Below are 16,957 nucleotides of genomic sequence, written 5' to 3' on the forward strand. Positions count from 1 at the left end.
AAGTCATCCATATTAAATTGGAGCAAATTAAAGGTCTGGGTAAAGCTGCGAGATAAAAGCATGATAACTGTGCAAACATACTATAGCAAACTAATGAACAAAAAGAAGAAAAATGAAATAGCATGCAGAAGATGAAGAACCCATAATATACAGACAGAAGGAAATATCTTACATGATCCAAGTGGTAAAACTTAATAAAAGAGCTCAAAGACAAGATGATGATACAACAGGATGAGATGAAAGGTAAATTGCAGACAGGAAACAAATTGAGGACCAAAACAACGTATTTACAGAAGAAATAAATTAGAAATAAGGAACAGAATGGAGACGATTAACAATTAAGTTGCATAGTAGAAAAGTGTCAGATAATCAGATTGAATGCAGATGAAAAAGACAAAGAGTAAAATCAGAAGAGCTAACTAATAGATATGGAGTTAAAAAATCCAGCATAATGATAATTAATGCCACTGAAATAGAGCACTCAACAAATGGAGCAGAAAAGTATTCAAAGACATGATAAAAGCAAACTTACCTGAAATGAAGAATTGAATCTAGAGATAGAAAATACCTTGCTAAAGGCAGGGGAATGGGAGAGTAGAATAAGATGTAATACTATATTTTCCTCAACTTTCAAAGCAGGAAGTCAATCAATGCTATCTAAAATTGAAAAGAGAAAAACCATGATTTCTCCAAGTTAGTGTTTTTCTTAATGTCTTTTCTTAGCCTTAGAGGAATCTTTTCAAAACTTTATCTTTTGTTGAAGAAATATTTAGCATATTCTTCAGTTCAGCTTACTTTTTCCTTTATTAAATTTTAATAAAGTTATAATTGAGTGCTTTTATTTTTAAAATAGTGTCCTATTTTTGTAAAGGTATTACTTTAATTCTATATAGACAGAAGGAAAAGTCAGTAGGTAGGTAGTAGGCTAGATGTCTGAAATGATGTTAATTTAGGATAGTTTCTGGCTGGTGGGATTTGCGATATTTATCAGTCAGGATCTAGTCAGAAGACAGAAACCATACCAGCTATTTTTAACAGAAAGAATATGTAAAGTATTGTTTACAGATATTAAACCGAAGTGGTAAAATAAGATACTAAAGTTTTTACAGAGGTATCAACTGTGGAAATCGCTACCATTCCTAAGGGTATAGGACAAAGGAAAGAGATTAATATTACCAAAATATATAATATCACAGGGGAAGCCCTATGGAGCTTAAACTCAGATCTCTGAGAAGGAGCTGCTGCTTAGGCTAGCATCAGTGCTTCTGGGTGTGGAGAATGGGCCCTGTGGACCTGGTACTCAGACATCTGGTATTGGTGTCTCTGAGGAGGGTTCAGCAAGGTGATTTGGGATAATAAGTGAGGCAGAATACAATGTTATTTTGTTCTAGATGGCTAGTCAAAACAGTAATACCTTTCTACTTATTAGAAGTCTTCCTCTGTGTCTCTCAATAGGGCTTTTACAAAGATTTTATTCATGCTGATTTGTGCATTTCTTAAATTTATTGCTAGCTATTTTATATTAGTTTAGTTTTGTTTCTGTAAATGAAAACTTTTCCTCTATTTTATCTTTTAACCTGTAGTAGTTTGTATAGGGGAAAACTTTTGATGTTTATTAATTTAACATCCAGAATCCTTACTAGATTTTGTTATTATCAAAGGTTTTCACCTTCACAGTATTGAAACTTCTCTAAAAGGCTCTTACAGAAGTCTGCTTTGCATTTGGTTATGTAGGAAACTATCTCCACCACACACTCTCTTTATTGTCAAATACTATTTCTTTTCCTGAACTACTATTGTAAAGATATCATTACTAGTCTCCCTGTTCTTACCCCATCCCATCACAAATTTATTCTCAACACAACTTTTAATCTTTTAAAAACATAAATCATGTCACTTTCCTGCTCAAGACCCTTAAAAAATCATTCATTGTTCTTTAAATAAAATCCAAATTTCTTACCATAAACTACAAGGCCCTATGTCTTAATCTGCTTGGGTTGCCATAACACATACCATAAATTGGGTGGCTTAAACAACAGAAATTTTTCTCATAGTCTGGAGGCTGGGAAGTCCAAGATTAAGGTGCCAGCCAATTTAGTTCTTTATGCGAGCTCTCTTCCTGGCTTGCAGATGCCCACCTTCCTGTTGCAACCTCATGTGGCCTTTCCTCAGTGTGTATCCCTGGAGAGAGAGAGTGCACACTTTTTTATCTTATAAGGCTACTAATCCCATCATAAAGGCCCCACCCTCATGACCTAATGTAATAACTTTACCTAGCAAAGACTCCTCCTTCAGATACTACCATATTGGGGGTTAGGGCTTCAACATATGAATTTGGTGGTAGGGAGGGATACAAACATTCAGTTTATAACCATCTAAAATGATCTGGTCCCAGCCTGTCTCTTCAACCTCTTCTAGAGGCACTCTCCATTAACACATTGATCTCTTAAACATACCAAGCTCCTTTCTACTTAAGAATCTTTACACATGCTGTTCTCTGTCTAGAGGCTCTTCCTCTTCACATGAGAGATTTGCTATCCCTTAGGTCTCAGTTTATATATCCCTTTCCCAGAATCCATATATATATAAGCAGGTCTTCTCTATTCTCTGATAGCTCGTTGTATTGATTTATTTATTAATCTATTACTAATGTGTATTTATATGTTACTACAAATGTGTATCCGTATATGTGTGTACATAATTTTATTCTGTCTGCTTTGTATATGTTCAGAATTCTCCATAATAAAAAGTATTTTTAATAGAAAAAATTCCATTGATACCTTTTTTTTTTACCTTGTAGATTTATTTTGCTTTTGCTTGATCATACACTATTGAGAAAATAATACATACATCGTTGTATTTTGACAATACCTTTAAGATTTAAAAAGTACCTACCTTATGCCATAATTCCAGTTCTAGAAATGACTTGTACATGTATGTAAAGACATTTATACATGGATTTTCATTGCAGAACAACAAAAGTTTGGAAACAACCTAAATAGTCATCAGTGGGAGGGGGGGGACCAGTTTAATGAATTATGGTATAATCATATTATGAAATACAACTCAGTTATTAGAAAATGGAATAGTTCTATATGTAATGACATGGAACGATTTCCAAGTAAGAAAACAAGGTACAGACCATTATGTATCATATGTAACTGTACATAATGTGTCCATATGTAACTAAAAAATATTACATGGGAATTTATCTGGATTATCTGTAGAAGAAAATCAGGAAACTAGTAACAGTAGTTGCCTCAGGGACTGGGGTGCACATGACTGAAGGTTTAAAGGCAAGATGGAAGCTTTCTTTTTCATTGAATAACAAAAAAAATTCTGTAGGAGTACAAATGAATGACTTTTTGGTGCTGAAATTATAGGGGATAGTTTTTGAAGAACAAAGATAATGAAAGCTTAGTATTGCTTTTATCTAACAAAAATAGAAAGTAATAAATAATTATAATAGATATCACTATGAAAGACACACAGTGGTTTCACTTATAAGTGGAAGTATCATCTGGATTTTATTTATTTTCAGGTGGTGATAGTGGACTGGATGGGTTAGGAGGACCAGGTGTACAACTAGGAAGCCCAGATAAGAAAAAACGCAAGACAAATACACAGGTAAATTGACATTTTCTTTAATAGCAGTTTTTCTTCACTAATATGATCAGACTGATGACATAAATTTAAATTTGGTCATAGGTTTTGTTTCCTGTCCTCATTCAGAACCTCATAGTGAATTCTGCAGTGATCGTATTTTTTTTTTACTCTGTAAGTAGTGGTTATTGCTGGACTGTAGGCCTAGAGTAGATATTATGAAGAGGGAAGTGTGGGAAGTGTGGGCAGACAAGTTAAAATGCTTATTCTTAATTTAATTTAAAAGATAGTTGCCTGTAGTTCTATTAAAAAACTTAAAATATATATGGACACAAGTTTAACATGAAGTAGTAATTTTCAACTGTTATAATAATTCAGTAGCATGTGCATATCATGAAGCAATAGTGGTGGAGGTATCTTTTGTCTATAACCTGTGGTTATAGTAAAATAGTTATAAATACAAGCATTCATGGTTTTATTCTCTATAAATTTGAAGCACTTTTAATGATAAAGACTGACTGTGAATAAATATGATGTATATGTAGATACCTTTTTTCCATTTGGCCACCATCTGTTAACCTTACAATGTGACTAAAACTGGTAGTTTATTTTTCCAGTCTGAGGCCTGGAGTTTAGTGCTTTGGGAATAAGTTAATAGCTACTCCCTGAAGTTAAGCTAGGAAAAAAAATTAGATCCTGTTTATTGTTTTTTAATTTTATGGTTATTTGGGATATGAAAGGTATTTTTAGTTAGAATTCTAAGTGAAAGAGTCTAGAGTTAGAGGAAAGCATAATAAATGAAAATTATGGTAATGAATCTTTTGAAGGTTAAATACTTTTGGAGGTTGAAGTAACAATGGATTCGAGCTCATAAAAGCATTTCTTATTTCCTTTTCTAAATGAAAGAATCCTACACATTTTCATCATTAAATATACATAAACATTTGGAATTGAAAGGTCAAGTGAAGAATTAAATTTTCATAACACTGCAAGAAAAATTTGACTAAAAGTAGGTTCATAAGTGTTAAGATTTTATAACAGGACAATTTTAATGACTTCTTTGATCAAAAACCATGTTTTTTACTTTATATTCTCATTTCAGGGCCCTTCTTTTCCTCCGTTGTCTGAGTATGCTCCACCACCGAATCCCAACTCTGACCATCTAGTGGCTGCTAATCCATTTGATGACAACTATAATACTATTTCCTATAAACCACTACCTTCGTCAAATCCGTATCTTGGCCCTGGTTATCCTGGCTTTGGAGGCTATAGCACATTCAGAATGCCACCTCACGTCCCTCCGAGAATGTCTTCCCCATACTGTGGTCCTTACTCGCTCAGGAATCAACCACACCCATTTCCTCAGAATCCTTTGGGCATGGGTTTTAATCGACCTCATGCTTTTAACTTTGGGCCACATGATAATTCAAGTTTCGGAAATCCATCTTATAATAATGCACTAAGTCAGAATGTTAATATGCCTAATCAACATTTTAGACAAAACCCTGCTGAAAACTTCAGTCAGATTCCTCCACAGAATGCTGGCCAGGTATCTAATCCTGACTTAGCATCTAACTTTGTCCCTGGAAATAATTCAAATTTTACTTCTCCATTAGAATCTAATCATTCATTTATTCCTCCTGCAAACACTTTTGGTCAAGCAAAAGCACCACCCCCAAAACAAGACTTTAATCAAGGAGCAACCAAAAACACTAATCAAAATTCCTCTGCTCATCCACCTCACTTAAATATGGATGACACAGTGAATCAGAGTAATATCGAATTAAAAAATGTTAATCGAAACAATACAGTCAATCAAGAGAATAGCCGTTCAAGTAGCACTGAAGCTACAAACAACAGCCATGCAAATGGGACACAGAATAAGCCACGACAACCTAGAGGTGCAGCAGATACATGCACCACTGAAAAAAGCAATAAATCCTCTCTCCACCCAAGCCGTCATGGCCATTCTTCTTCCGACCCAGTATACCCTTGTGGAATCTGTACAAATGAAGTGAATGATGATCAAGATGCCATCTTATGTGAAGCCTCTTGTCAGAAATGGTTTCATCGGATCTGCACTGGAATGACTGAAACAGCTTATGGCCTGCTAACTGCAGAAGCATCAGCAGTGTGGGGCTGTGATACCTGTATGGCTGACAAAGATGTCCAGTTAATGCGCACTAGAGAAACTTTTGGTCCACCTGCAGTGGGCAGTGATGCTTAATCACAGGCATTAACTAAAGGATTTTTTTTCCTCCTGTGTATTATAGAGGTTCAGTGACACAGGCTTTTAATGTTTTACATTATTTTTTTAAATGCACACAAAGATGATTTTTAGTTTTTATTAATATTCCACTTCATTGCTAGTGCAAACTTTGTGTTGTCTTTGCTATCTTAAATAAGAATAATGTATATGATGGTGCTTTAGAAAGTACTATACAAATAAATGTTAGTTAGTCATAACATAAAAGCCTCTTGAAGCTTCAAAATAATATATAGCAAATGTAGGCAAGTTTCGACTTGTAAAAGAATCATTGAAAAATGTATATTTCAGTGCTGAACTTTAATGATATCACATTAGACGTTTAGTTCAAAAAACTTTTCAAGGCTGCATTTAACATGTTCTCAGAAAAAAATGTGTCTATAATATGGAAGAAAGCATACATTTTAATGGATTTTTAAAAAAATAATAGTGTATGACACCAGATTTCTCCCTAACTAGGGTCCTTGAAATTAGTGATTTTCATATTTCAAGTCAGTCTCTCCAGGATATCTGTACAGATAATGAGACAGATGTTAGCATATAGTAGATGCTCCTTATTTGTTGATTAACTTGTGGATTGTACCACATGAAATTGCTAATGTTAGACCAGTTGAAAATTATAGTTAATAGAGTTGATATAAAGTATGTTTCTAGTTGTGCTATTTAGAATTATAATAGTATAATGCCTTTCTTCAATTCTCTTTGATTGTTGAGTTGTTTTGTTACTGTTTTCCAGAGAAATAAATAATATAGTATCCTCAGAAGAATTGTGAATACTTTTAAAACATGATTTCAAAGTGGGACATACTGCAGATGAGGTAGAAACAAATACGGCCTTAGAGAGCTCTGCTGGTGAAAGAACTACTCGTTGGTAATTTGAAAAATTTTGTTTGGGGGATCTGAATTCAAAAACGAGCCTCAAGGGAGATCAAAATCCATTTTAAGCAAAGATCAATTACAGAGCCAAGGTGAAAGCTAAGTTAAAAATAACAGTTCAAGGCCTTGCAGCTGACAGGAGTTTCTGCTATGACTGGGGAAAGTGAAAAAATGGACCTGAGAGTATTCTCTTGAGAGACAATAAAGAATGGAAACAGTCGGAGGTGTGTTCATAAAGATTCGAAACAGCAGAAACCCATTTTTGGAGTGGATCATAACCTGTGACTAAAAAAAAAAATAAAGGATACTGTATGACAGTTAATAGTTTATACAGTGGTTGGATGTCGGTGAAGCTCCCAAACTTGCGCCATCACTATCATTGCAACCAAAAAGTTCTGAAGACCATATGGTGATCTGCAAAAGACATAATTACTACTGTTTAAACTCTGGTAAAATGACAGCAGCAGCATATTGCCAGTAAATTAAAATTATGCACGAGAAATCTGAAAACAACATCCTTTGGTTAATAAACATGAACCCATACTTTTATATGACTGCACTTGACCTCACATGTCACAAGCTACGAAAGCAAATTAATTCAATTGAGCTATTAAATTTTGTCCTGTCCTTAGTCACCAGGGCTTTATCCGATGAACTACCATCCTTTTCATCATTTGCAGCTTTTTCTAAGGAATAACATATTCCTCAATTGAGAAGGAGTAATTGGAGGATTTGAATGATTTATACAGCCTAACAAATGAATTTTATAAAAATGAAATATTTAATATCCTATTAGAAAATTAATGCTCATGATACATATTTTGATTGAATAAAACTTATTTTTTTAAACACTTTTTATTTTGACCTACAAAAACAGCAATTTCATATGGTACAAGGTCACATTTACCTGTGACTAGTTAGAGGTGAGTACAAAATATTTTCACTAGTTGTAAAATATGTATCTTTGCAATTTTAGGAAGTGAAATATAAGCTCTGATACTAGGTTCTCCTTTGTGTGAAAACTACCAGTTGAAGCAGGTTGAAATGCAGTATTTTTGGTTGACATTTGTTGTGTTCACTAACATACTTGAAGATCCCAGTTTGCTTACACTGTAGCTTTGTTAGAGATAAACAATTTTCTAAATATTTAAGGACCTAATTATATTGTTCTTGAAATCCTAGTGAGTGCTGATTTTTAAGTGATGCCCTGCATGTTGTATGCCCAGTTCTAGCATCAGATCAGGGTGTTTTTTGTTGTTGTTGTTTGCTTTTTGTTTTTCGATGACTGAATACAGGTAAATAGATATTGGGTAGAACCTTTCAAAGTCCACAGAAATTAACACTTTACATGGTAGTAGTACTTGAGTTGTGCTCATTGCTAAAACTCATTATGCAGTTTCTTAAGCCCTCTGTTGTTTACAATTTCAGTAGTTCTTTTGTGAAAATGAAATAACCTCTCCCAAGCTAATCATGAGATACTTGATTTGTAATACGATTCTTTCATTTTCTATTTCCAAGTAGTAGTTTTAAAAAACTTAGAAAACAAGTGAATTTTTCTTCAGGTAGGTAGGTCTTCAGAGTACCTTATTTAAATAAGAATTGTAAGTATTCAAAAGAAAAACCTGTGGTTGATTCTGACAGTGAATCATAGGCAAACTATAATCATAGCTGATAAATGTTTTCATGTATTCGAATTAATATTCTTGTGAGTTCTACATTTGTTTCTACATAACACTGAGTCAGAAGTTATCTAGTCCTTTTTGGTAGGGAAAGTGATGAACTATAAGAATGGCCCAATACTAATTTACCCAATTTGACCCAAAGAAGGCTGTTTTACAAATTGATGTGATTTTCTTAGGATAAGTGATGAGCTGCCCTAAATATTTAAAAATATTCGGTGATGGAAAGAGGTAGAATAATTTTCTAGTAGCATTGCACCTTTTTGGGTGTAATTCTTTCCCTTCCAATGAAAGGCCTCATCATTCACTCACTCACTCACACACACACACACACACACACACACACACACACACACACACGAAATCTTGGAGTTTCTTCTTATTTTCAAAGTTCAACCTAGCTAACTATCAGCAAGGTTAGGTTACTAATGGAAAATTTTAAAGCATCAGTTCCTTTTTCAGAACTTGCCTTGTTAATTTCACTCGATTCCTGGTGCACTTGCTTGTAGGTGCTACTGGACTAATCCTGAAACAGCTTGTAAAAGAAAAATATTCTTCAGATAGAGTGCTTAGAATTTAGATTTGTGATAAGTGTTTTGCTTTTGTGTGAAATACTTTAGAATACTGTTGTTATGATTCTTGTTATCCAAATTAGATCATGTACATAAAACTGAAGATTTTCTTGTGCTAGTGTTTATTCTTCATAGATTAACATGATGTAAAGAAGTCCAGTGTTTTGGTTGATGTTATGTTTTATAGACTCCCAATTCTGCCTAGTAATAGGAAGAAAACTCAGTAGTGTGGTTCATCATGAAATCTAACAGCTTTAATCATCCAAACAAATTATCGAACAAATTAAGAGTGCTAGTACTTTCCATCCAACATACTGTAGTATTTGTATTTAATAGTAAAAAAATATATATATAAGCAACGAAAAGGGAGCTCTAAATAGTTTCTGGATTTTTTTTTTTTTTTTTGCAGTGTATAGAGGTTTCATATGCATGAACATTTGTAAAATTTTAGATTTTTTTAATTAAAAAATTTAATTAGAAGTATTAAGGCTCCCAAAGTTCATTTGTAAATAGTGGTTTAGAACTCTATATAAGATGATTAGATTCTTAGGGAAGCTCATAAAGGCTTATTTAAACCTTGATGTAGTTAACCAATAGTATGCTGAGTGCTCAGCTTCTTTAGGGAACCAATGTAGATGGGAGGAAGAAGCAGAGGTCTTTCTTTTTTCCTGATGTGATTCAGGAAGATTAAGTTCTTTGGTGTGAGTGTTTCTCAGTTGCCCTCTTACCATCCTAAACTCTGGTGAGATGCTATATAAGCCAACTTGCCTTTTCCCTTTCTGGATGCTCTGTGTTTTAGAATTTCACATATTTCCTCCAATCAGAAGTACCATTTTTTTATGTGGCTGTGCTTGACTAGATTTTAAGGGAAAAGTGTTTTCCACCAAGACATGAAGGAAGAGAGTGAAGAAAGTGGGATTAAATTTCTGTTTTTAAAAAGGATGTTTATTCAGAATTAACCTTTATCTATTCTCTAAGATTTCAGACAAAATGACAGCACTTCAGGCACCACAGGGAGCAGTGTTTTTTTTTTTGAATTGGCTAATACTGTCTTAAGAGTACTTCACAATTTCCTTTAGATTGTTGGGACTTAACAGCTTCCTTTCTTCTCTGAACCCAGAGATTTTCTCCTCATTTCCACATTTTAGCAACTTCCATTTTTTCTGTATTTCATTTATCCAATAGGGCAGAATAGAAGTCAAATCTGCATTTTTCCAACTCGTGGTACAGTAATGGGAGTCTAGAAGCACCCTTGGAGTAAGGAGGCTAGAGATGGCATTAACATCTCCCAAGAAAAGGAGATAAGGAAATGAAGAAAGTGGCTATACATAAGCCAGACATTAATACATGAAAGGCTGCCTGTATTTGAAAACTTAATGAAACCCGATGGGTAAGCTTCATCCTTATTTTGTCAAAATACATTACTCGCAATTATATTAAAACATATTCTAAATGCCTGTACTTGTTCTGTAGATGATGTAGATGATGTTGCTTGTTAGTTAAAATATCTTATAAAAGAAAGTCCTGCTTCTTATCATGATGTATGTGACTTAAATGACTGTTTCATATTAAAACTATTTCTTCCTTATGTACTGTTTACATATACCTCTTTTTGGGATATTAGTTCAGTACTTTTATACAAATCTGAGTGTGTTCCACATTGGTGACATGTATTTTTGCAGTAATTTTTTGTTTTGTTCTTAGAGCATGTCTAAAGTAACACATGCACTAGTGCTGTGGTCTGTGGCAAAATTACTGTAATTCAAATTGGAAAATAAAATGTTTCCAGACTTTGTCCAACATTTATTCCTATGGCAAAGGAAATTACTATGTAATACTAATTATTTCTTATGCTGGTATGTTTAAGCTACTCTATGAAGTATGTGAAACATCAATATTTATGGATTAGTAGATGGCCTAATGTCTTTGAAATGAGAGAAAGGGGTAAAATTTGATGTTAGCAATTCATAACACTCATAATACAATAAATACTTCTTAAAAATTTGATCTCTTACAGTTATAATTTACTAGAGAGTTATCTTGACAGTGCATATTAGGATATTTTTAGCTCAGATAATTTTAAAATTATATACTAGACTTTGAACTTATTCTGATACCTTTCAACCAAAAGAGATAGCATTCACTCTACCATAACCAAAATAAGAAGTAATACTAACCTTCATTTCTTAAAAAACTGCAGGCATACCTCGGAGATATTGCGGGTTCAGTTCCAGACCACGCAGTAAAGCGAATATCGCAATAGAGTCACACAACTTTCTGGTTTTCTCTTGCTTATAAAAATTATATTTACACTGTAGCCTATTAACTATGTAATAGCAATGTCTAAAAAAAACAATACCTTAATTAAAAAATACTTCTTTGCTAAAACAACTATCACCTGAGCCTATTGGGAAAACGGTGCCTCTAGACTTGCTCAATGCAGAGTTGCCACAAAACTTCAATTTGTAAAAAATGCAATATCTGCAAAGTGCAGTAGAGCAAAGCACAATAAAACGAGGTATGCCAGTATTACAATACCATAAAACTCTTCTGATTTACTTAGAATTTGTATCCATAATACAAGGACTTGAAAGGCATTTACTTTGTATTCTCTGATGGAAAGATTTGTTAATAAAAAATCAAAATTTTAAAGAAAAAATTTTAACCCATGAAAAAATTTAAAGCTTCTTCGAGGCATTTATTTAAGAATGCTAGTTTAAAGGTATTTTGTCATTAAAGCAAGTACTCAAAAGAATTATAATAGTTAATTATTGGCCAATGCAAATTTGTATATTTGAAATAACATGCTTGAAGGAAAAAAATACGAGTGCTTAAACTGCATGTCTTTAAAATATTCAGTTTTTTAGACCTTTATCGATTCAGACTACCCTGAATTATGAGGTTTTACTATATCAGTGATGTATATTACAAGATAAATGTCTACCTATGCTATATTAATGATATCTCTAGCATCATTTTTTGCATGGTTGTGGTATATTTTGTACATTTGATTGTTGACTATTAATAAGATTGACATAGCAATAAATATGACTCAGTTCTTAAAATTTTTTAAATTGCCAGATACCATACCGTGTCATAATCCTATTATAGTTTACCTGAAAGCCCAATGTTTTCATGGGTTTATTTTTTGTGTTAAAAATTTAGTATTGCATGTTAGGGATTTTTTTCCTGGTGTTTTCACATACAATCTTTTAGAAGTGGGTCAGTTTCTCTTTAAATCAGAGGTTTAAAGAAGTATTAGTATTAAGTGATTCATGAATTGCTTTGTGGAAAAATTTAAAGTATGAAGTGACTAGGTTACCCCCAATTGCTTATTTTCTTTATATGGTTAATGTACAGGTTACAGTTTTCAGAGAAAATTGTCTTGGTAACTGATAGAATATAGTAGATAATGAATAGTTTGACTCTCTAAGGGCTTCCAAGTATTAAACCAAATAATTCTCAATTCTGAATTACTTTTTAATAATTACTATAAATAGTAGTAAGCCAATTCTCCTTTTTCTTTTAAATCTTACAGTTTCTTCCTTCTGATACTTTTTTCTTCCTTAAACACCATGCTAGAATTTAAAATTGGAGTTGAAATTTTCTTCCACATTGTAGGTTTTTATTCTATAGCTAGGTAGTAAGACAAGTAGAGGTTCTATTATCAAAACAGTTCATGTTATTGTTGGTCATTCTTTTCAGGGATCATGCCAAATGTCATTTGTGCATTGTATAAAGAATGTTATTTATCAGTATATAAGACCTACTATTAGTAGAAATTATGTATGGCAGGCTTTCTTGAACAATATGTATTGTAAGTTTGTTTCCTATAGTGTTATGCTTCAGATTCTTTTAAATAAAGCTAGTTTTTAGAGAAAAATAACTGTTTTTTAAGTGCTTAACTTTCATCAGACAAGTAGGTGTGAAAATTTTGGCTTTGGAAACATTAAGCAGGACAATAGCCTACAATTTACCAGGAATTTAATTTTATACTGAGAAGCAAACCAGCATTTTTGGACCGGCCTTGCTGTATACATACGTATTTTTTCTGTGAAGTTTATACATAACACTGAGTCCTGAGTCTTAAGAAAATATGAGCATAACATATCTCCATGTTGGTTTGAACAAGTTAGGACCTCTATTAAAAAAATTAATTGGAGAGGGGTTCTACAACCTCAGCAGCTAAACGTTCCCTGAAGCAGAGACACTGCTGTAGCAATATTAAGAACAAACTTTCTTGAATGATAAGATTAGGTTTACAAAAGACCTTCAAAGTTTGAAACAACCATCAGATACCTTGAGTCTTACATGAAAAGAGGCTATATAAAATGTGAACATGTCAGTAGATGTAACTTGGCATTAGAGGTAATAGAAGTAACAAGTAAAATTACATCAAAATGAAATTTAAATGCACAAAAGTCCTATTTAAATATATGGAAGGAAAAAATAAAAAAATGCTTGTATCTTACCTGCTGAAGGAAAGAAAAAATATACAGACTTCTGATCAAATAACATTATGAATTGATGCTCTAAGGCACCCCTTCTGTTCTAAACATATAGCAGTGATAAATATAAAAAGATAAAATTGGGCTCAAAATCAACATTGATATATCTAAGGACAAGAAATATAGACAGAAACTATGCTGAAGCAGCAGCCTGCCTGACTCTGGGTCCAGAGCAGAAATTCACAGTCAGAAGTTCTAATCTGGCAGGGTAATGAGGTCTTAAAAGTGCTACTGCTTTGCAAAACTTGTGAGATGCAATAACGTAATACAAAAGCTTTAAATAATTTTAAAAGCCCAAAATATAATGAGCTAAGTATTGATTTCAAGAAGTTAAAGAATAAAAAAATCCTAAGGACAGTAAAGGAAAGAAATAGAATAGGAAGTAAAATAGAAAACAAACACTAGAGAGAAATAAGAGAGCCAGAAGTAGGTTATTTAAAAGATCAATAAAATTGTCGAGCCTCTGGTGAAACTGACTTTTTTTTTTTTAATGGTAGACAAATAACAGGAATGAAAAGGGAGGCAAAAACATAATGCTTTAAACCAAGGATTGAGCTAGGATTCCTTTCCACTGCTTTATCACTTGTGAAAGGAGGCTACAAAGCAAAACTTACTTGGAGCTCTGGCTCTTAGGAAGACACAGGCCTAAGGTGGCATAAGTGAACGGTTTTAAAATATAACACTTGGCCGAATTGGGGCCCTAGGATACCAAGTTGGAGGCAAACTTAAAACTTTTAGAAAGGAAAGGAACCCAGAGGAAAGAAAAAAATAAAATGAAAGGTAACCCATTGTAAATAAAAATTTCAAAACATATGAAGAAATCTGATGATAAAAAATACAGCTAACCAACACCTTTTTTTTTTTTAAATTATTTATGCCTGCAGCACCTGGTCTTCCTAGGTGGTCTCCCATCCAAGTACTAACCAGGCCCAACCTTGCTTAGCTTCCAAGATCAGACATCGGGCTTATTCAGGGTGGCATGGCCATAAACCATGGACTATGGCTCCACTGGGGCACACACCCAGGACCTTCTGCGTGTAAAACAGACGTGCTAACTGCTACACTATGGAACCACGTCCTCAACTGACACCTTTTGAAATTTGAATCCACTCAAGGTGAAAATAACAAAATAACTTGAAAAAACTATGTTTCAGGATCCTGAAAGGTAAGCTAAAGAATAAAACATTATGAAACCCTATAAGTAGACATTCATTTATTCATTTAACGTCGAGTTTTCTGTATGTGTGTGTGTGTGCGCGTGTGAGTGTGTATCAGGCATTGTTCTCAATGCTAAGACTATAGCAGTAACTCAAACACGAAAATCACTACTCATGAGGTTTTTATTTTAGAGACAGAAAATAAGTAAACTATAAAGTATATTAGGGAATAAGCACTATGAAGAATAAAAGGGAATGGGAACAAGGAATGCTAGGGTTGGTAGTGCAAGAAGTGCAAAGAAGGTCATAGTTTTTTAATAGTTCAAGGAAAAGATATTTAAGTAATGGCTTGAAGGAGTAAGAGTGAGTCATGCAGATAACTGGGGAAGAAAATCCCAGAAAAAGGTAACAGTAGCTACAATGACCTTGTGGCAGAAACATGCTTGGCACACTTCAGATATTTCAGAGAGGCCAGTGTGTCTGGAATGAAGTGAAGAAGAAGAGTGAAAGGAGATGAGATTAGAAAATTAACAGGAAACCAGATTATGTAGGATTTTGTAGGTCGTCGTGAGTTTGGCTTTTACTCTGAGAGAGAAAGTGACTGGAGGGTTTTCACTGGGAAATGATCATTCTGACTGCTGTGTTGAAAATACATGAACAGCTTTAAACAAAATGACTTTGGGTATTCTCTCTGAGTTTTTCTAGGGAACCAGCCAATAAGACCTGGCTGGATCTCCTGTCTCCTTGTGAAAGGGGCTGCACCTGAACTCAGCTTGCCATGTTACTGGTAGTTTCTTCCAACTAAATCTTTCAATATGAGTCAAAGTATCCAGGTAGCTGGCTTTCTCAGACAGGTCTTATAAACAGATTGCACCTAAACAAAGACTGCCTGTATCCCAGTAGTTTCCCTTCAGACAAGGTTCCTTTCGTGTTTGCCCTATAAGAAGGGAGAACAGCAATGGGATGGAATTCCTTTCCTATAATGCAAAAACACACTGCAGATCCAGCATATACTCTGCCTCCAGTGTGCTGCTGCTTGGGATGATGGGAGAATGGGGCAACATGTGTTTTTTTCTAAGCTTTGTAAGTTTCCATTTCTCCCCCTAAAAACTTGTCCCCTCACATAGTGGTTCTCAGTCTTCAGCGTGTATCATAATTACTTGGTGGGCTTGTTAAAACACAGATTTCTGGGCCCCACTTCCAGAATTTATGTCTGGAGCGGGGTCTGGGAATCTGCATTTCTAGCAAGTCCCCAGATGATGCTGATATTGTGGTCAGGGAACCACACTCTAAGAACCTCTGCCTTAGTTTGTGCTGTGGAGAAATCAGCTCTGTTGACTACCACAAAGGGTCCCACTTGTATGACTTTCGCCTAGAGGTTAACCATTTTCCTTTCTTACACCTTACTTTCCCTTATAATTTTACCACATATGCAGAATCCTCAACCAATAGATTTGGTTTTCGTTATTTTAAAGTTTTATGAAAATGGCAGTATTCCTTAATGGTTTTATATGACTTGTGTTTTTTTCACTCATCTATCCAGTGTACAGTTATAATTAATTCATTTTTACTGTTTTATAATAGTATCAGGTGAATATCTCTCGATAGACATTTGGCTTGTTTTTAGGTTTTTGCTAGGAAGATACTATAAACGGCTACTTATTTACCCAGTCATAGAATTACCCTCCCTTTATGAAAAGACCCAGGCTGAAGGGTCTTCTTCCCATAGACCTTCCCCCAAATTCTAACACTCTTATCGAGACACCCAATAGTGTGTGCTCTCCCTTACTCAAATAGTAACTTGTTCAACTACAGGCTTTTCTGTGGTCTTTGGCTGAAGGGCATTGAAAAATATTATATATGTAAAATATATAACTAGTTAATATAAAGTTAAAATATAGTAACATTATGTACCTTTTGGTGAACACTAGTTTTTAATTTTAGTTCAAATTTTCAATCTTTTATGATTCGTGCTTTTTATGTCATATTTAAGAAATCATTTCTTCAGGATCATAGAGATACATATTTTTTAAGTTTCAAACTTGCATTTTTTTAGTTCATCTGTAAATCATTTTTGTGTATGACACCATATGCATGTATAGATCCAGTCTCATTTATTTCCCATATGGTAACTATTTCTCCTAGCACCAAAATATTCAATAGTAATTCCTTTCTTTGCTTTTCTGCACTCAGGTACAGAGCCACCTTTGCCATATATCAAATTTCTATCTATACATGAGCTAGATTAGAGCTTTTTTGTTTTTAAACCTAATAAGAAATACAGATCAAGACTTTA

At 33.8% G+C, this 16,957-nt stretch overlaps 1 protein-coding gene and 1 pseudogene across 2 annotated transcripts in view; one reads left to right on the forward strand and one right to left on the reverse strand.

The window, feature by feature from the left end:
- Nucleotides 1–11,001, forward strand: part of PYGO1 (pygopus family PHD finger 1) — a 24,246-nt gene extending 13,245 nt beyond the window's left edge. Inside the window, exons 2-4 of one of the 2 annotated variants that reach the window (XM_011363449.2) lie at nucleotides 3,542–3,627; nucleotides 3,709–3,777; nucleotides 4,706–11,001. In XM_011363449.2, the coding sequence (XP_011361751.1) occupies nucleotides 3,542–3,627; nucleotides 3,709–3,777; nucleotides 4,706–5,830 (1,280 nt within the window). In that variant the 3' untranslated portion in view covers nucleotides 5,831–11,001. The remainder of the gene's footprint in view (nucleotides 1–3,541; nucleotides 3,628–3,708; nucleotides 3,778–4,705) is intronic. The other variant, XM_011363450.2, reaches the window with a different exon arrangement.
- A 3,378-nt stretch (nucleotides 11,002–14,379) lies between these two features.
- On the reverse strand, nucleotides 14,380–14,495 carry LOC111742093 (annotated as a pseudogene).
- Nucleotides 14,496–16,957: the final 2,462 nt, after the last annotated feature.

This window comes from Pteropus vampyrus, unplaced genomic scaffold (genome assembly GCF_000151845.1).
Source record: "Pteropus vampyrus isolate Shadow unplaced genomic scaffold, Pvam_2.0 Scaffold85, whole genome shotgun sequence".
Lineage (NCBI taxonomy): Eukaryota > Metazoa > Chordata > Mammalia > Chiroptera > Pteropodidae > Pteropus > Pteropus vampyrus.